This window comes from Dipteris shenzhenensis, chromosome 19 (genome assembly GCF_047967505.1).
Source record: "Dipteris shenzhenensis isolate YYH24624 ecotype China chromosome 19, Dip_SZ_1.0, whole genome shotgun sequence".
Taxonomy (NCBI): domain Eukaryota; kingdom Viridiplantae; phylum Streptophyta; class Polypodiopsida; order Gleicheniales; family Dipteridaceae; genus Dipteris; species Dipteris shenzhenensis.
The window spans coordinates 9,495,746-9,517,432 of NC_141614.1; the positions used below are offsets into that span (position 1 = coordinate 9,495,746).

At 45.2% G+C, this 21,687-nt stretch overlaps 1 protein-coding gene across 2 annotated transcripts in view; it reads left to right on the forward strand.

Annotated features, from left to right (window-relative positions):
• Window positions 1-953: 953 nt before the first annotated feature.
• The window catches only part of LOC147890038 (UMP-CMP kinase 3-like), a 62,343-nt gene continuing 41,609 nt past the window's right edge, over window positions 954-21,687 (forward strand). For both annotated transcript variants that reach the window (XM_087390456.1, XM_087390457.1), the window contains exons 1-2: window positions 954-1,105; window positions 8,964-9,044. In XM_087390456.1, the coding sequence (XP_087246582.1) occupies window positions 1,019-1,105; window positions 8,964-9,044 (168 nt within the window). In that variant the 5' untranslated portion in view covers window positions 954-1,018. The remainder of the gene's footprint in view (window positions 1,106-8,963; window positions 9,045-21,687) is intronic.

Consider the following 21,687-nt stretch of genomic DNA (forward strand, 5'->3'; position numbering starts at 1 on the left):
AAGGGTCGCGATTAAGCATGTGGGGAGGGTCTGAACGGTGTTCACAGAAAACATTTTTCTTTACAGGTACAAAAACCTTCAAGTTGAACAACTAAAATTTGCATTTTAGTTGTATTTTTGCTTATGAATATAACTAAAATCTGCAATTTAGTTATTAAAACCTCATCTTACTTATGTTCATATTTTAGTTATATTTTTGCTTAAAACCTGATTTTAGTTACGTTTTGCTTAAAGCTCATTTGAGTTATGTTTTCGCATAATACATGAAATTTTTTATATTTTAGTTATACTTTTGCTTAAAATTTTCAATAAAAACCTTTACAAATTTCCAAAACTTGGATAATAAACCTTAGTTTTAGGACTAAACCTTGTTTTTAGGTGCACACACTAGTGGAATTGTAAAGAGATGCCAAAGGAGGTGGTGATTGTGCAATGCTCATGATGACCAAATCTTTGTCCTCATGATATTTGGGCGCCTTTGCTTCAATTTCAAGTAGAGGGCCTTTCTCTTCCAAGCAAGGAATCCTAAAATTTCTATACAAACCTCTCATAAGCTGTCATCTTACTGAATTTGTATATAAACCTCTCATAAGCTTTCACTACCATCTTTACTCTTCCATCATGATGCCTCCATGAGCTGATGTGGACATGTTGTGGAGACTATAGTATTCAACACCATGGAGGGGAGACACCATGCACCGAGCTAGGTGTGGCGAGGGGCAGGGGGCGACGTAGTCTCTTGCACACGTAGCTGCATGGCGGAGCGAGGCACGGAGTGTCGGAGCTGATGAAGCTCATGATGTTGTGGTTGTAATGGGGGAATACATCTTTTATGCGGGTGGTGATGAAGCTGATGATGTTGTTGTAATGGGGGAATATATGTAAAAGATGGAGTAAAGAATGTGGGCAACTTTGCTTGAAGTGGAAGGAGAGGGACTTGGGGTGCTGCAAGGAAGCTATATACAAAACTTTGAGAAGCTTTGATGTTGTTTGTTGCCACCATCTTCACATTTGCATCATGCCACGTTCCACTACAGCTTTCATCCTCTCTTTCCGAAATTATCGACGCGCAATTCGCTTCCCTCCATCCTCGACCCTCCCCATTGTAATTCTTTAGCTCATTCATCTTCATCCTTTCAAATTTTCATCTTCAGATTCATTCTTTGAGTTGACGAATTTATTGCGAGACGTCTGTCGGTTGATCTTGTTATGGCCCGACTCTGCACCCGCTAGCCCATCCGTGCACACTAAGATTTTTACTCAAAGAAATCGTCGCAATCGTTTAGTTCATCCTTATGTGCCTCCCTTCATGTGTAGCTGGTGGTGACTTCTCGCCTTTGCTGTTGCTGGCGAAGATGTAGGACTACTTACGCTGATTAGCAAAAGTTTAGCTCCTAGAACTTAGTATGAGGTACTACAATAAGTTTCTCAGTTTCCAGATCGGAATTCCGTTCCGGAGAAAGCCTCGCAAGCTTGTTTCTCAACCGATCGTAACATATGTTCAGACGCAGCTTTCCAGAATATAACCAGTTTTGAAGATTGAATAATAAGGATAATTGAGTTACTCGCTTGACGATTTGACGATACAATGGAAAACACTACATGTTTTGTCTTGACAGGAATGCTTCCCTCTTCTCAGCCCTGAGGATCTGCATGACCGTCTACAGATTATCAATGCGTTTCTACGATCGCTTTGTGGTCTCTTGCACCTTCTTTCCATAGATTCAGTCTTTGTTTGTAGGACTACGGCAGAATGAACCCAGCAGGACGAGCTTACTAGCAGAAAGGCTGTTCAGCAATACAGAGGCAACATTCAAAGCGTATCCTGTTTTGCCACAGCCATGTACGATTGTGTGGGTGCATGTTTAGATGCATTTCTTCACCTCAAGATAATAAACGAGTGTATGATCTAATGCACACCACAAAGCTTATTACTATTAGCGAGTGTAGCTGCCTGGTTATTTCCGTGCAATCCCGATAAATTGATTAGGAACATGTAGTTCCAAATTGTCCACGATCAGTTCCAGTCCAATTTGCTCAAGGCTGGGCCGACACTCCAAGAAATTATGAATGAGAGGGAGAATGAAACCAAGCCTTGACAAAATGTCCAGGCTTCTGGCGAAGAAATGAAAAGCTCCATTAATAATCACAAATGAAATGAAAAACTTAAAAACTATTAAGCCTGGCTCAATAAGCCCGAAAGCAGTTAGAACTCTGAAAGGAATTTCACCCCTCCTTACCTCTTCACTAGGTGCATACTAGTACTGACTATGGTATCAAGTGGATGCAGGGTCTCACTGTCACATGTTCAGCACAGATGGTGATAGCTTTCTTATATGACCAGATCATTTCAAGACTTGGGTCGTATGGAGCTGATGACGGACAGAAGTGTGCATTTTCTTGAATGAAGCGATTGAGGAGTTGGTTCATGAGTTTCAAATTGTTCGTAAAGCATCTAGGTCATACTACCCAAGGGTAATGGCTTGGCAAAAAGTAGTAATAAATCCATATACTATCTCTTGACCAAGCTGTATATCATTTGTCTAAGAGGTAGGGATGTGTTACTCCCAATTGCTTTGTTTGCTTGTCGCAGAGCATACAAGACCAGTACTGGATATTGCAGTTTTCGGTCCTAGAGGAAGTTATGCAGGTCACATGAGTGTCTGCAGAGATGAATTCCATATGCAGGTCACATCAGTGTGTGCAGAGATGGATGACGACTTTGAGGTCTGCACAATTGAATGGTTGTGGGATCCGGAAGAATTGGAAGAGCATAGACAAGAAGCAACGTTTCCACAGTAGGTCTGGCAGGGTAGACAGAAAACTTGGCTCAACAGGAATTTGAATTTGAGATCTGCTTGGTGTCCCTCTTGAGCATGCTTTCTGGGAGGAGATTTTGATTCTGCATTGTTTGCCACCTTCTCTGTCTTGCAGTCGAATACGCCTCATCCCCAAAAGGGGAGATAGAGCTGACATTTGGCAGCGGCAAGTGATCACCCTTGTAGATATAGCTTACCAGATCTTAGGCAAGGCCTTGAGTCTATGCTTGTGCCCTCGTCTCAGAATCACACAAATGAGGTGGAAAAATGCTCCAAGAGATGTGTGTACAGGACAGGAGGGTAGGGTCTTTTGCATGCTTGCCACGTGGATGACCCAAGGCCAGCCATGTGGTCATCAATACTTGACCTGTAGGTCAGCTTGATCGACCCAACCTACAGGTCTGTTGACTCGACCAAGATTTCGCCCTAAACTGCCTTGGCTAGGTGGTCCTAAAGGCTGAGCCATGCAACCCATGAATAGCCTTAAAATCTCCTTGGAATAGGCCTCCAAACAGAGGAATACCTACCATGAAAGCAACCCTCACTCACTATAAGATGCACATAACTCCAATAGAAACTCCCTTTGAGGAGGGCAATGCTGAACTAAAGAAACAAAATGAGCTAACTACATCTCACTCTAAGATAGACATAAGGGAGTTCAAGGATTTTACATGTGGAAGTGTGCCAATCACTATGCCAAAACCTATTATGGAGATTGATGTTGAAGAAACACATCACCTCCTATCTACAACGGTCCAACAAAAACTAGAACGATGAATCTGATACCACATGGTAGGAGGAAAAGTATGGCTCAACTACTCTTCTTAGGAATGTGCTTTTCTCTTTCTTATCTGATTTTTAAAATTTTCATAGTGTATACACAATTTATAACATTTATATAGACCATTTGATCAAAAGTTACAAATATTCTTGGGTAATAATGGGCCCATAATCTACATTAGTCAAACGAATGAGATCTTTCATAAAGTGAAATGGACAAGTGTCAATATTCCTTGTGGCAGTTGCATGTAGCCTCCATGTAGCCCAATGAGAAGCTATAAAAGCAATATCTAGCTACTGAGCCATGCTAGTTCACAGATTTGGTGCTAGAAAACATTGTGTTGTGATTTTTATCATAGAGAGCTATAATTATGAGAGGGAAGTACTAACTAGTAAGAGGAAAAGTTAATTAATCACTAATAAATACATGCAAACAGGTTTTGTCCACAAGCAGAGCATCCTAGATAATATATTCATTTTTGATCGGGCAGGCTAGGAGTCTTAGCTTCTTGCAATCCTCCTACATTCGAGAAGGCCTATGACAGGGTGGATTGACCTTTCTAGAAGGTACCATGAGAAATCAGATGTTAAACTGCAGGCCATGTACGGTGTTAGGTTGGATTGACATATATACTAAGAAGGCGATTCCTCCAATCCTTGAGGGTGTTTGCCATAAGCTATTGTCTTGGAGCTCCACCAAACTTACCTGGTAGGTAGAGCTTTAGTTGTTAACCAAGGATGCATGGCATAGATCACTAGACAACTTTCTATGGGTAGGATCAGATGGCATACCAGACAATAACAGCTTGGGTTGTCCTGGCAGACAATCATCCTTCCTCATTCTGAGTGAGGATTTATCCATCATTGATCCATATATGCAGTGCTGGGCCTTATTGTGTAAGGCCTCCTCCTAGGCTCAGAGCCATGGAAGCATCTGCTATAGCAAGGTTGAAACCCTACGAGGTTAGCCACTGCTAACCCAGACGTACAATGCTGATATCTATCCTCAAGCCACCTATCAAAGGTTAGAACACAAACGTTGGGACACATGATGGTGTAGGCTAGTGCATCACCACCCAATGGTAGTTCCTTGCAAGGATCACCCTGGAGACCCTCGAGCTGGAGGTCAGGTCCAACGTACTCCTAGGTAGGACTACGTGTCCCATACCACACAGCCCGAGTTGCGCACAAATGTCTATAAGGAGACACAGGCCTGAACGGGTTCCAACTTCCATCCGAGCGGGGTATTCTTGGGAGGCCCAACCCAAGAATGCCCAAATGAGCCAAGACTCACACTTTTATAGTTAGAGGGTGTCAACCCTAACACTACCCTAACTGTACCAAAGGTACCTCATGTCCTAATTATCCTATCATTAGGATACATGATCCTGGTACCCCCGCCCCCCCCCAACCCAACCGAGTGACCATGCCCAAATGAGCCAAGACTCACACTTTTATAGTTAGAGGGTGTCAACCCTAACACTACCCTAACTGTACCAAAGGTACCTCATGTCCTAATTATCCTATCATTAGGATACATGATCCTGGTACCCCCGCCCCCCCCCAACCCAACCGAGTGACCATGCCCAAATGAGCGAAGACTCACACTTTTATAGTTAGAGGGTGTCAACCCTAACACTACCCTAACTGTACCAAAGGTACCTCATGTCCTAATCATCCTATCATTAGGATACATGATCCTGGTACCCCCCCCCCCAACCCAACCGAGTGAAAAGTGAACCTAGAATCCTCTCCATCCAAGAAGTCTCCAGCCTTCAACAAATTCAGGGAACAGAGGACGAAGGTAGAATATGAAACATAGAAGACACCTCAGATGCTTCGTACATGGCTGACCTCGGTTTGCTTCATTATTTTCTCAGCATTGAAATCTGGCAGGAGCATGTCAGTATGTTCATCTTGCAGGAAAAATACTACTTGGAGATATTGAAGCGATTTTGGAGGGAGGATTGCAAGGCCGTAGTCAGTCCAATGGAGCTCGGAGCACCATAGATGCTACTCACTCGGCAGACTATATTCCTGTTGGGCAGATTTTACAAAATTTTACCTGCCTAGGGATTCTTGGTTTGGTCGTCTGCCTTTTTCTACTCCTAGATCGTGGCAGCTGGTTTTTATTCTGCAGCCTTTTGAATATTGAGCTATCCTCCTGAGATATACCTGCATTTCGTACTCTTCCATGATTGATGTAGCATTTTGCAAGCGGGCAGGATTGAGGCAACCATGCTGACGCTTCATAATTCCTTAGGATTTTCTGCATGACTAGCTGTGTAATTTCTCCTTCTTCCTCTGCGATATCTACAGCATGTAGCCATCTCTCCATCCATTTGACTCCCTCTCTATGGCAACCTGAATTTTTTGTTGCCTTCGTAGCTCTGTATTGGAGTCTGCTTGTGTCCATCTTTGTTACCTTGTGAAGCTATGTTACGTATTGGCATAGAGCTTCCCCTTCAAGTGGTATCATCCATGTCCTCCCTGCTAACATGCCGCGATAGTGGGTTTGCACTTTGTTCCCCAGCTCTCCTATGAGAGAGAGAGAGAGAGAGAGAGAGAGAGTCTTCCATGAGAGACCAATACGCCTATGTGACAGCAAAAATCCATCTAGTAATTTAGAGTACCTACATAATAGTTTGAAAAACATAATCAGCCATACACCAATTTAAGACTAAGAGTCTTTTGTTTGGATTTAAACTCTTTGATGATTGCTATGCCTTCACGGTATACAGCCCATTTTCCATCCTTCCTAGCACTCCATTGCCTTATTCTTCAAATGAGCTCGTGTGAGTTTCGTTGCTATCCATACCTTAGTACCTTTCAACTTGTAGGATTGGCGGCGGAGCTTGATCCAAAAGTCTCGTGATTTGAGTGTAATGATAGCATGTCCTTTGGAGTGTCGGATATTAGTTGCTCCATTATCATCATCATCATCAACCATCCATGCAACGCTAGGCATGGCTGCTTTGACATGTGCTAAAGTTTCACTGAAAGAGTCCTCTTTGTACCAGCCTTCAGGGAGTCCTCCTACTCTAGTCTTTAGTGCAGTGTTACGTTTGGATTCGCGTTCCTTGATCTCTTCCTGGATATCAGTTTTATTTTCCTTTGTATCAACTCCCAGAGTAACTTCTTTCCCTCTTTCTTAATTGTTTGCACTTAAGTGTGAATGAGATCTTAAACTGAAGAGACTGGCTCACGAATAGGGGGAGAAGCCTTGCAAGCTTTCACTACTTCATCTATTATTGCTTGCTTGCCAGGTCCTTCAAGAACCGGAAGTTTAGCTGTCACAGCTGCCCATTGCACCTTTAACTCTCTCACCTCTTGCTGTAGATTAAAAAAACATGTTCATGTGTCCCAAGGATGGGTTGATTCATACCTCCTCAGTAGAATGTCTATGCATAGGGAGAGGGTGTCTTAGCTGCAATTGTAGAGTATCAAATTCTGTTGGCTGGAGTCTATGGAGTGTATAAAGAAAGAAAGTTTATTAAAGTCTTCGGGAGACCGTGAAGGTCTATGAGACTAAAGATAACTGATACAATGAGCATAACGGTGGCGGTCTCAAAATGGGCCAGCCAACCGTTTCTACAAAAAAGAGGTTATGAAGGACGGTGTGTCTAGTCCTGATACAAAAAATATGTGTCTACCTCCAGATGATACAAAAAAGAAGGGGGGGGCACCAAAAATGGGGCAGAGGGGGGAGATACAGTATATATGTGCAGGTGGTGATTGTCAGAGACCAATCATAGAGGGGCCGTCAAATGGGAGGTCGGAAAAAACCCTACGATAGATGATTGGCCTCTGACGTCACGCGGCCTAGTCGAGCTCGGTCGTCGGGGGCGGCGGGTGGCCCTGTGGATGAGGGCAACGGTAACCCCGGTGGGGCGGGCAGAGAGCAGAGACGAGATGTCATGGACCCGGATGTGTGAGTCTGTCCGCTGGCGCAGCTGTCGTGGCTCTGACTCTCGCTCACGTCCGCGTCGTCGGCTAGACTGAGGAGAGGTATCCTGTGACTGGAAGAAATCAGTGATAGGCCGCTGGGTGTCCTCACGCTGTGTGTGCTGCTCGTGTCGCCGTGCTCGGAGAGAGGTATCTAGAGAGAGAGAGAGAGAGAGATTAACTTGCATGGAAGGCCAAAAAGATCTATGGGACCATCAAATCCCAAATTTTGAGTGCATGAGGCATCTCAATAAGTGTGCATGAAGCATCTCCACCCTTATTATAAAGACAAAACTATGTGTACTGTAACATAATATGCAATCATTACATCAATTTCAGATTTAGAGTCTTTAGGCTTAGATTTGAATTCCCTTATAAGTGCTTTCCCCTCTCTATGAACAGCCCATTTGTCCATCCTTCCTTTACGAGCTCCACTGCTCTATGTTTGAGCTGGCTCAGAGTGAGCTTCTCTGATATGCAAATCTTCATGCCTTTTAATTTGTCAGGTTGGTTTTAGAATCTTTATCTTTGCTGCCCTACTTTTGCAAGGAACTCAGGGCATGTGATCCCTGTATAAACCTCACATATGCCATCATAATCCTACTCCACATTGGGTATCTTTTCTATGACGCAATTGAACTTATTTTATGTGTAACCATCTTCATTATACCATCCATCCTCAATTCGTAAAAACAAAGCATTGTTGAACTTTGCTTTATGCTCTGTTATTTCTCATGAAGGTAAACTTTGCTAACTTTGTGTTTGCTTCTGCTGTTAAATCCTCTTTTATTGACTTTATTTGAGTGTTGATCATTCCTTGAACAGTAGAACCAAGCTGTGGTGCAAGAAAAGATGTACTGTGTTGTTTTATACAAGTTTTTGCTTACCATTACTTTCCATCTTTTGGACTTTCTCCAAGTTTGAGTGCTTTGATATTTTACTGTAACTGGAAAATCTTCTCTGGTGGTTCCAAGAGGCTTGTGTGCCTGGCATGTTGTCCATGGTATGTCTTCTCAAACACAATAGGGGCTGAATTAATGAACGAGTATAAGTATTTGCCTGTGGCACTCAAGGTAGCAAAGGAGGTTGGTTCAGAGCGTTCCATTGTCTTTGCGTGTGTTTATCCTTAGTTAGAGACTAACCCTTGAGCTAGGCCAAGGGCACAGCCCAACTCAAGGAGGGAGAATCTCCCCCACCAGCAGCCCCCAACAGAGGCTATGCGAAAGGGGTAGGAGGCTTAAAAGCTAAATCAGAGGTCTGAAGCGGGAAGGTAGTGGGAGAAACCTGAAGTTATGCTGTCTCTAGTCCGCCTTGAGCTGATGTTTGTGGTTGAATGAACTGTAAATCCTTGAATGGGAATGCCTGAGAGAGAGAGAGAGAGAGAGAGAGAGAGAGAGAATAATTGTTGGTGTATTACAGGTCAAGGAAGGACCTTCCATTGGTCTTTTTGAAAGCCTTAGGTTGAAAGAAGATCAGAGAAGCTCACATTTTGAGAAAAAGGTAAAGGACATTTTTGTTGTCTTCTGTTCATGCAACTTTTTCAATGGGCTGCATAAGGAATCGTGTATCTTTAATTCAACTCTACAATTTTGCACAAGGAACCATTCAGCTTGTAGTTTACATTTGGAAAATCAGGGAAGTTGTGCGTCCCTCCACAAGACAATTATGCACATTGCAAACATCACTCCACTTTCTCTGTGCTTGACTTCTGCAATATATTGACTAACCTTGAATCCCCTTACCTTTTGGAGGAGAAACTTGATAGTATATTCACTGAAGTGGTAGTAGATTTGCAATTGTTGGGGCTGCTCCCCCCTGTTGCGTGACCGGCTGCCCGCCCCCCTTTCTGCCTCCTCTCTGCCCCTCCAACCTTCCTTCGGTCACCTTCCTACCTAGCCCCTTCTCCCACCTTGCTCCAGCCTCCCTTTGGTGGCTTTCCTGCCTAGCCCCTCCTCCCAGCTTCCCTCCGTACAGTCTGTATGAATACCCATATAGCGCCATACAGTCCCCCTCTCCGCCTGCTCCCTCCCTCTCCTCTCAGCCCTTCTATGCTGGGTCTACGCTCCTTCTGGTCACCCTCTTCCCCAGCCCCCTCCACTCCTCATCCCTCATCTCTTCTCCTCTCCACCTCTTCCTGTTTGCTTATCGTCCCTCTTCCTTCCTTAGCCCCCCTTGCCAGTCCATGCCCTCCCTCAGCCTGTTAGTTTCCCCCATTTTTCCTTTGGGGCACAGTAGTGGATCTTTCTTCAAAAGGTTTCAAGTCAGCCTCCCATTTCAAGATTGGTGAATGTCTAGACATTTAGCCAAGCCTTCTTCCACTCATATGAGAATGTGTCTAGATAGATCACCACTTTATTCATTGGGTTTCTAGGCCTTTCATAAGTTTATCACCTCTCCACCATAGGAGCTTCTTTCGGAGTGGTCACAGAGGTTCCTCCACTCCCTGGTTTGACTTCTTCGGTATCAAAGGCAGTTAGGACTGATGGGGTCCCTTGTGTTAAGTCATTGCTTTGGACCCTAACATGACTAATGATCACATCTTTTTTGGCAGAGGATTGAGATTGCAGGTCGTTATTCCGTTTTCTTCACTTCCCATAGGAAGTTCCTACAAACATTTTATTCATAGTCAAATATTTACATCATATCATCTTTTTTTGGGAAAAGATGTCTTTGGAGCCAGAAAAAAACCCCGCCACCAGCTAACTATGTGCACCTATGTGTCTCCCCACATTATTCATAATGCTAGCATTTTATTGCTTTTTTTGTCTTATCATGTTTTGCCCAACCCCAAGCTGCAGACATTCATGTCTTGCAGTCAAATAGTTTTAAGTTCTTCAGAGATGTCCTCATCCATGAGGTCTTCAGTCCCGCCTTGCAGCATCACAAGAGGGCCACATGTGTTTACTTGCATGATCCTGATCACATATTTCTTCAACCTCAGCCCATTGACTCTATTCTTATGCAACATCCCGTCCAAATCAGCCAGTTGATAAGATCCATTTGGGTACTTCTTCACTACCTGATACGGTCCTTCCCCACTTAGTCACAAACCGTGTCCTGAAAGTGAAATCCAACTTACTGTCATATCTCAGAACTAGATCCCCTTCTCTGATATACTTATCTTTGTACTTCAGATTGACCCTCCTTTGATTTGCTTCTTGAGCAGCAACATAATGATCCACAGCCTTCAACCGGTCCAGTTGTGCTTCTTGCAAACTTAATAGCCTATTTGCATATGCTGAATTTGGCTCCTCGTTCATCTTCATCAAAAATTGAAGGGCTGGAATCTCCACTTCAATTGGCAAGAGAGCTTCTTTGCCATACACCAGATGAAAAGGAGAAAACTGTGTACCTTGTTTTACAGCGACATGATATGCCCACAAACAGAAATACTCATCCATAGCATTGCATTGTGGATAGTGAGGAGTTGCATACCTGTGCTTGATTTTCAGTTTGTCACAAAGGAGATCCATCAATTCACTTCTGAACCCGGGTCCACGGTCAGATACAAGCTCCAAGGGTACACCGAATCGGCAATAGATATCTTCATAAATAAACTTACTGACTATCTTTGCATTGACCGCCTTTACAGGCTTTGCCTCACCCCATCGAGACAGATAATCAACAACAGTCAACAAGTAACAGTTTTCTCGCGCAGTCATTGGCATTGGTCCGATTGCATCAATACCCCATTTCTCAAAGATATTAAAAGCAACTACTACATTTCGAAGCTCTGGATGAATGATTCTCTTACCCATTTGCTGGCACTGGAAGCAAGACTTACACCAATGCGTGATGTCCCTCTGTAAGGAAGGCCATACATACCCCTCTGTCAGAATCTTCCTCAACATGATCTTGAAGGCAAAGTGGCCTCCGCATATACCTTCATGATTGGCTTCTAATATATGCAAGATCTCCGCGGATGCCATGGTATCCTCCTGAGAATCAAATCAGCTCCCTTCATATACAGAACATCACCAATCATGACATAAGGTTGATAGGCTTTCACAAATCTGTATCTTTTTTGCTTGGGTATGCCATCAGGAACTTTTCCAGACAGCAGAAAGCTTTCTTCTTTTGCCAGGAACTCCCTACCTCAAAAAAGAGGCTCTTGTATTCTCGCAGCCTTCACATGTGCTTCAGTCATTCCCTGGGCAGCATCATGAGCAACAATATTCTGACTTCTATTTACATGATGCTGTAGAGTCCAGGCTTCAAACTGTCGCAATTTTTTCTTGATGATACCTACCCAGTTCCTGAGATGGACATGTTTTGTTTTCCAAACACCTAAAATCTGTTTTACAACCAGCAAAGCATCACCTTTGATTATCAATCTCCTAATTCCCAAGTTAGCACATACCTGGAGGCCTTCATACAAAGCTGTGTATTCAGCTTTATTATTGCTGCTTGCCTTGAGCTGAATGCATGCCCTTTGAACCTCCTTCTTCTCTGAATCATGCACTACAATTCCTCCGGTCGCTTTATTTAAACTCTTTTTGAAAGAGCCATCAAAATACAAGACAAATGCATTTTCCAAAACTTGGTCCTCCATCTTTGCTGTGTGTTTTTCCACTTCTTTCACCAAAATGGGACCCTCTTTGTACGTGAGCAGATCAGCCAATGATGCTCTTGTAGATTCTTCTACCAGGAAGGTAAATGGATACTCTTGCAATTCAGTTATCCACCTAATCATACATCTCAAGAGATTAGTATTGCTAAACAGTTGCGGAAGCAAGGTACAATTGGTCAAGACTACGAAAGGTTGAGACAACAAATATGGTCAAAACCTCCGACAAGCATATACCAAGCTGGCCAACACCAACTGAGCTGCTGTATATCCCCTTTCAGCTCCACGTTTCACCCTACTGGCGTAGTACGTAGGCCTCATGTACCTCGAGCTTTTACCCTATTGCAAGAGTATTGCTCCAATGGCATCAGGACCCACTGAAGGGTTCACATAAAATGTCTACTTGAAATCAGGAGCCTTCACACTAGAAATGTGACCAAGCATCTCTTTCACAGCTTTAAATACCTCTTCACATTCGCAAGTCCATTTCAATGGCTCGTGCTTAACCATTTGCTGGAGCAGAAACAACACCTGGGACAGCATGTGAATAAACCTTGCAAGATATTTCACTTTTTGAATGAAAGTATGCAATTGCTTGGTGTTTGAAGGAGTAGACAACATCATCAATGCCTTCACTTTATCTGGGTCAGGTGCAATTCCATTTTCAGAAATAGTATGCCCCAAAACCTTGATACTACTTCTTGCCAAACAAAACTTAATAGGATTCAGCTGTCCACCACTTGCATCCACCCTTTCAAACACAACATCTAGCTTCTGCAAATGCTCCTTGCGATTACCGTACACACAGATATCATCAATAAAGGCATTGCAAAATTTATCCAAATAAGGAGCCAGTACCTCATTAGAATTCTCCTGATAGTGAGCCGGGGCATTCTTGAGACCAAAAGGCATCCGCTTGTAACAGAAGCACCCCCACGAAGTGATGAAGGTGGTCTTCAGTCGATCTTCTGGCTCTATAGCAATCTGGAACTAACCCGAGTAACCGTCACAAAGACTATACATGTCATGGCCGGCTACCCTGTCTAATATGTCATCCATGTGGCAGAGGATAGTGATTACTCTTGGTAGCAACATTCAAGGGCTTATAGTCCACACATACTCTCCATTCCCTTTTTTTTTGGAACAATCACCACAGGGCTGGCCCAATCCGAATGTGTCACTAGCATTATAATATCAGCTCTCAACAACTCCACTATCTCTGCTTCTCAACACTTCTGTTTGTTTTGGGCTTAATCTCCTCATCTTTTGATATACTGGCTCAGCATTCTCTTTTAACTCAATTCTTAGTGGCTTCCCCTGGAATCCCCTAATTTCTTCATATGAGGTGATGAACAAATTGGGGTACTTCTGCAACATCCTACAATATTCTTCTTTCTCTCCAGGAGTAATATCTGGGTTTATTGTATGCTGAACCAGTTCTTCTTTAGACTCATGAGCATCCCTGGGCTCTCCATTACCTCACTTCTATCCTCTTCCTGCTCACTGAGTTCAGTTGTGAGATCCACTTGCAGATTTTCCATCCTTCCTATAAAGGCTACATTAGCATCATCACTATCTGAAGTAAGGCTGCTCTCCTCTTCACTATCAGTATCACTTTCACTGTCCCCCTCTGCCTCTTTTTCAGGATCAGAAACTTCAGCGTGACTAACCATATCAAACCGCATCCTCTGTCCCTTAGAACCATGTACTGTGATCACTCTGTTTCCCCAATTCTGTATTGCTCCTACCTTCCGTAACCAAGGTCTTCCCAAAATGAGAGGGTAAGCTCCCAGACCAGCCGGCATGACATGGCAATCTACCTTGCAGTGGATCTTGAATGCTTCAATCTCCATTCCAGCCACAATTCCCAGGGTCTTAGCCCTTGCATGATTCGCCATTCGGATGCAGAACCTTGAAGGGGATGAAATCTTTAAGCCCAATGTCTCCACACATGACTGTGTGACTACATAGATTTGAGCTCCACCGTCGACATAAGCCTCACCAAGTCCCACTCCTTTGTGCCAGGATTCTACTAAAGGCAAGATATCTGGAAGCTCAGAAACTGACATTAGTTTGATTGTTTCCTTCTGAGGGATCCACTTACCAGGGTTTATTGCTCTTCTCCATTCTTTCTTCAACTTGGGACACAGGCTGATCATATGACCAAACGTGATGTCGGGCTTCCGCTTGGAAAGATCCTCTACCAAATTTTTATTCTCCTTGCTCCTTCCTAATTGGATAGTCTAGAGTCTTGAATTTTCTTCTAGGCTTCTTGACCCGTTTAATCCTCTTCCTATGGTAAGTAACCCCCTCTTCAGCAGGTTCTCCTTTATTTGTACTTGTGCTTGCTTCATCTTCACGGTCTCTTTTCCCCAATGGCATGGCTGTCACCTCATCCTCTTCTAACCCAAGCAGGCTTACCACCTTCCCTTTTCCTTTTTCCTCGGCTGTAGCCTTCACGACTCCACTATTACTTGGTTGGCCTGTGTCCTTCACCTCCACATTATGATCGTTAGCTTGGTTATTTAATCCAACCGGCAAAGAATACATTTCTCCACCCACCTGAGGAGGCTTGTCACAATGAGTACTGTAATGCCCCCACTCTCCACAGTTGTAACACTGCACATCAGGCACATAAATCCCGCGTCCACGGCCTGCTTGCCAAGGGTATGGAGTACCAGGAGGAGGCAGCCCTCCTGCTCCTCTCCCATTGGAGGTTCTTCCTCGTCCTCTACCACTCATCAAATTGAGATTGAGGTTTTTCATAAGCACTGACATCTCTTGGAGCTCTTCTTTGAAGGATTTCTCTTTTTTAGGCTCTGCCTTAGATGGATCATCCTTCATAGCAAAGGTGACTTGAGGTCTAGGCTGCACCACAGGTGTTTCATTACTTAACTCAACCAACCTCCTTTGTTTTCTCTCCTTTACCCTGGCCTTCCTCACAGCATCCTCACAAGTGGGCAAATCCTTGCACTCAATTTTTATCTTTAATTCGGGCTTCAATCCTGAGACAAAATGATCCTTCTTGATCACTCGGGGTGGAACCTCTGGCAGCAGGGCTGTTTGCCACTTATTCCACAACATAGTAAATCTACTCAGATACTCGTCCACAGTCTGGTTAGAATGCTACTACAAACTACACAGCTCCCTCCACATCTTATCAGAATCTTGGTTGCATGCAAACTGTGCCACAAAGTCAGCCGTCACCTCGGCATAATTCGGATTCCTTGGTGCCCCGTCTTCAGTATATAAACCAGCTATAAATTCTTGCAGCCAAACACGAGACTCTCCTACTAGACAAAAGGTCAATATCTGTAGCAACACTGCAGGTGCATTCCTATCTTTGATCAGAGCTGTAAACTCCAGATTTTCAATAAACTTTTTGGGATCCTCATGTGGCAACCCATAGAAGTGGGGAAATTCATGAGCCATACCTTCCGGTTCTTGCTTATCTCTTGTACACAGTAGTCCCTCACAGAATCTCCATCCTTCAGTGCCAAGCTTGCATTTAACTTTGCATCTTTTCCTTCTGGGCAGCTTCTTTGAGGACTCCTTGGATTATAGCTCGAAGACAAATCACACGAAGTCGGTAATCAATGCAATCTTTGCTCCGGTGACCACACTTTTTACATTCCTCGCAAATAATCACCCGCATGCGAGGCTTCGTCATTAGATACTGCTCTGCACACTTCTGGGCGTCCTTGTCATGGGTACACACATCCCAATTCAAGACTCACAGGGGTCCCCAGCAGGATCGCCAGAACAGATGATGAAAGAAAAGTGGTAGGGGAACTAGTGAAGAGCCTATGCAACCGAAGACAAGATGAGTGCGAAGCAACTCTCTTTCATTCCATGGAAATGTTTACCAGTTCAGCATGCATGGTCATGCCTCAGACAACCAGGAGTAACCTTCATGAAAGCAAAAGGAGAGAAAAAAACCAACTAGCAATCACCATATTTCAATTAGCTCTGTAGATGAGGTCGGGACTCCCTATGGGATTAGATTAGCAGTATGGGCTCCAATAGAAATAGAGCGAATGCACAACGCGCAGAGCATGTACCCGGACCACAATGACTTGAGATGATACCCTCAACAGGCCACAAACAAGCACAAAGACACCAGGAAGACTCTCAATTGAGATGGTACAAATGACATGATGAACAAGACACGGTCAGACGGGAACAATGCACATTTGTGGTACCACAAGTGATAGGAATGAGCCACAACTCCTACAGATCATCCAAGATCCTCCAGGCTTAAGTCGAACAGGTCTTCATGCTTCCTTGTCCACACGTATGGGCAGCTTCCCTATCAGCGTTGTCTTCACGTACAGAGCAACCTCTTCTTAGTGTATGAGCAGTTTCCTGTGCAATCCTCCGGTTCTTGTCCTCAAATTCTTGTTCACCTCAAGAAAAAGCGATCAGCAGCTCCTCAAGAACCAATGACAGAAATCCATCGAAGGGGGTCAGCTTCATACGTGCGCCTCAAGCAAGCAAAGGCTCTCTCTCACAATCAGTGCATGGGCACCCTTCTAAGCGCACTGGCACTGTAGATCACCAACGACGTGCATCAGGGCACTCCTCTTCCTCATTACAAAATCCTAGATTCGTCACCTTCTTTCCCGCTTATGGAAAACCTCTCTCCCCTTCTCTACAATCCGCGCTCCCCCTTTTCCAATCGCAGCGTTGACTCAGTTTTGGAAATCCCTTCATGCCACCCATGGAATGAGCCATGTCTCCACGTATTGCAGCATTGGCTCCACGTAAATCGTAGCTTCCTCATGCAAGCCACCTCTCCACTTCATTTTCCACGTCATTGCCTCCTTTTACCACTCTTCTACCTTGCCTCAAAAGCCATTGCACCAAGACCATTGCTCATACAATTGGGGTCACATTTCACTAGCACACAACTAGCACACAACAATCCTTCAAAGCAAGGCATTTTGATGCATGCCCACACATTTACCACACGTAAAAAAACACAAAAAAACTTTACATTTGACATTCAATCACCGACTGTCACACATGGGTACATTACTCTGGAGTGCATCCATATTGCATTTTGGTCACTTCCCATAGGAAGTTCCTACAAACATTTTATTCATAGTCAAATATTTACATCATATCATCTTTTTTTGGGAAAAAATGTCTTTAGAGCCAGAAAAAACCCCCGTCACCAGCTAACTATGTGCACCTATGTGTCTCCCCACATTATTCATAGTGCTAGCATGTTATTTCTTTTTTTGTCTTATCAGCGTCAGTGTGTGAGGGTGCTATAGGGGCAAAAATCCTGTGATAGGGCGTTGGCGGCTGTTGGCATGTACAGCCTGTTGAGGTCTCTTGGCTATAGCCCTGGGGTGAACAAGTGCCATAGTTACTCCTGTGGGTCGTGCATTTGGTCGAACAAACATCGAGGTAGGGTGCCTTAGCATGATCTGTGCCTGAGTACACTGGCGTGTCTGCGTGTCTTTGGCTCTAGCTGGGGTCCCTACGGTCGTTGCCTCTGTAAGCCCTCCCGATCAAAACTGTTTAGTCGGAAAAACTCAGTGATCATACTCTGAGTAGCGTCTAGATGTGTGCCTGGTCTCCCCTATGTGCTCTGAGCAACCGCACTCTATGCCGAACGGCCTCATGTATGAAAGTTGCCAAGCACCGTTGGTCTGGGTAGGATAGCAGGCTGGGTAGGGAGCTGAAACCGTCTCTGAAGAGACAATGGTATCTCATAGTACACCAGGTATCTGAAAGTGAGATGCTCCTTTGACTTGATCTCTCTGGAATTGCACGAAGTACAAATACGGCCCTGTCTGGGTATGCCCTCCGATCGACCACTCTTTATATGGAGGCGGTGTGATGAGATCCGAAACTGCCCAATCAAGATCCTCCTGGAGTGGGGGAGGTGGATCCGCGTGTATCTAGGTGGGTAGTTGAAGCCCTCCTGCGAATCCGTACGCCTGCTCTTTCGGCGAACCAGGCGGCAGTACTCATGTACCCTCTCTGCCTCTCTAGGGAAGATGATGCTTGGTTTTGTGTCGGAGTTGTTGGCGTAAAGCCTTACACTCGTCGTCATACCAGCTATTGCAGGGTACCAAATTGAGAGGTTGGGGGTGCATGGATCGAGTGGTGTGTGGAAAGGTGTGTAGGGAAGCCTCATGGAGAGACTTTGTGATCAAGGCAGCTCGGTCCTCTAAGAGTGGGATGAGATGCATGTCTCTAACCAGGTCGGCGAAAAAGTACTCGGGCTTGAGTGTGTGGTCAAAGTGTATGTCATGGTAGGTAGTGTGTGTAAGTGATGGCGTAGTGTGTGATGTGGGCAGTGGGGTGGAGATACTAAAGAACATATAATAGTGATCTGCTCCCGGTGGTGGTTGTGAGACAAAGAAATCAGTGACGTGTGAAGTGAAGGTAGGAGATCCCATGAGGTAGTCAACTACGCTGGACCCCCCCCCATGGGGAAAGCAAGTGTACCCACCTGAAGATGGCCAATGAATCAGGTCATTGTAGATGATAAGATCATGTATCCTACCCATGTCGAGTAGTGCATGCCCATAAGCTGTGACTAGGGCCTGTCCGTCCGCAAAGATTCGAGACATCCTGGTCTCACCTGTCAATCTTTGTTAACAGCATAGAATCATCACGAACATCTAGAAGTGATACCTCATGTGTACCTGTCCTTGCGTTGAAGTCTTCAACAAGAAGAACTTCCCCGCGGCTCGAGAAATCCATGATGTCAGAGTAGAGGGCTATGTATGGCAAAGTCTCAGCCTCCTCACATAGATCCTTGGTGAAATATGAGGTCTTGGGAGGGAAGTAATAGACTATAACAAAAAGGTCCCAACTGGGAGGTCGTTTGATCCGAACCCATAGGAACCTAGCATGCAAGTCTCGTCTCTTAATAGAGATCATCCCAACCGGAGATGATCGATATAGCACTCCCACTCTTCCAGATCCACGGACGCGACTCCTATCTCTCGGGTCTCATCCCAAAATGTTGTCTCCCCTGTATACCCACTGACTATAGGTAAAGGGCGCTCTTGGACTCTGGTGTGTCTTTGTGTAAAAGGCTATGTCCCGACCTGTGTATGATTCTAAGAAATTCTCTGGATCTGACAATAAAGTAACTTTTGCAATTCCAAACACTGCAAGTCAGGGTCTTGGTGCTCTTAATCTCATAGACCCTGACCCCCTATGTAGGAGGGCCACTAGATGCCCGGCCTGTCAAGAGCCATCCCTCTCGGACCACTACCCATTTCCCCTCCTTGCGGGCCTCGTCTGGTTGTGCTGTAGGAGGGTGCACTTCTGGATCTTTGGGTGAGGATGTAAGACTTCCTTTGCGTAGCACCATGAGGCATTCTTGGGCATCTCTGAAGTGATGATGAGAGGTTGCTCGTGCTTGGCATCCCTCTCAATACGCCAGGCTCCATCGATCCCATGTACCTGAACCCCAAGTGTAGAAGTCATGAAGCCGATCGCATCATCATCTATGGGGATGGTAGCTGTGTGTGGTATCCCACGGACTCTGACATTGAGAGCCTTACTGTCCCTCTGTTGTTGCTCTAGAATGGTGGCCGAAACAGTGGACTTCGCAGGCTCCCATTTCGCAACATCCACCCCCCTGGAGGTCTCTGCAATATGGTGGCTATTTGTGACTCAATAGCCTCTATAGCTGGCCCACTGTTTGTAGTTGTCGTCGCTAGCGGTAGCATCTCCTTATGGAGCTGTGATACGTCCTGGCTCAAACTGTGGATAACATGATCCTTCTCTGCCTCTCATGTGCAGAGGCGGTGTACCTTTAGAAGAACATGGTCCCAAGAGTCTGACAGACCGTGAGGCCATGAAGTGCATAGGGGTGCGGTGTGAAAGGGGGCTAGATGATGGGGGCAGGAAGTGAGGCATGGTGAGGGGACATCTGGAGTGGAGGTGTGGCAGGTCTGAGTGTGAGGGGGAAAGATTGCTGGGTGAGTGGTAGGGGTGACAGGAATGAGGCAAACTGTGTGTGTGTAGTGGTAGAATAGTGAGTCAGGCTGAGAGGGCCCCCTTCTAGTCCAAGTACGGGTGATATGGATGCAGTCACTCCCAATGATGTTACAGAGGATGATGGAGGTGAACTTGAAGATGCTGATGATGATGTGGAGGCCATTGTAGAGGCTGAAGAGGCTGAAGTGGAGTGAGATATTGTTTGGAAATCGGGTTCATGGCTCCCTTTTGCGTGGCTGTGCTGTCCACTTGTAGGCTACTGCGATTCCTCCACTTGTTCATATCATCCATGGTAAGCTGCTTCTGTGGCTTGTCTTCCTTTTTGGGTATCCCTTTATTCAGGTCGCCTTTGTCCCCTTTAGCCATTGGCTTTTTATTTTCTTCTTTTCCAGATGAGGCTGAATCTCTTGCTGAAATTCTTGCTGTAATTCATGGAAGGGGAGAAGGCATACAGTCCTCCATACCTTCCATTATCCGTTAGATAGGATAATCACAAGACAGTGGACTGAAGGGGGCTCCTGCCCAGTGTGACACTAACAGTTCGAAATGGTCCTCTCTGTGAGGAGCTGGCGTTTTCTTGATCTTCTTGCAGGTCGTGCAGGCGAGGAGTAGGACAGGTCGATCAGGTCCTGGGGGGCTGTTCTTGCAGGTTGCGCATGCTTGTAGCAGGTCTTGCAGTCCTTTGTGGTCTGTTCTTGCAGTCGGAGCAGATTTCTCAGGTCGGGGGCGCGTTTTTCTTGGAGAGCTGGTCCTTCCCTTGGATTGTGGCTTCTCTTGGGGAAGCTGAAGCAGGTAGGATCCAGGCTCCTATGCAGTACAGTCCTGGAGGGGACCCAGGAGGTATTTGGGGGACGCAGCCCCGTGACTATGTGTTGAGACGGGGCCCCCTAGGTGGGGGCTAGGAGCAGTCCCGTGACTGTGCTGGAGCAGTCCCACAGTGTAGAGAAGCCCCACGGCTGTGTGGCTAGGTCGGAGCAACTCACGCTGTAGGCACACCTGAGATAGGAGCCACCAACGGGGTGGAGTCGGATGGAGCGTGATGGGGAGCTGCAGAGAGAGTGATTAGGAGAGTGAGTGCAGGCAGCAAGTAGGAGGGAGGAGGAGGGAGAGTAGATAGGATTAGATGTCACATCCAAAATTGTACATTGAGTGGTGGATGGAGACTTATATAGTCCCTCTACATTTTCCACTAACTCTAGCTAAAGGGCCACTAAAGTAGCCCTTTCCCCCACTTCATTACACCACGCAAGAGCATACTTTCCAAGGTACTGTTAGAATTGTATCTTTACCTTCTGGTCGCCAAAATAGATCAGAACACAACAACCTTTCCCTGTTCTGCTTGCATATACCTCCATGGTATCCAAATCCCTCACCAAAAGCTATGTGAACTACCGCACAGCTGATTTCTGCAATTTTTTCCATCCCCACATCCAGACTACTCTGGCAATTCTCTGAACAGAGCACCTAAGTCCCCCAAACTATCACTATTTTAGTTCGAACTGCTTTGTCAAACCAATCGCCCATCAGCTGGTAATAGCTAATCTTGAATCACAAACATACAAACTACCTGGTCCATGCAATTGTAGTTATCAGTCATTTGCT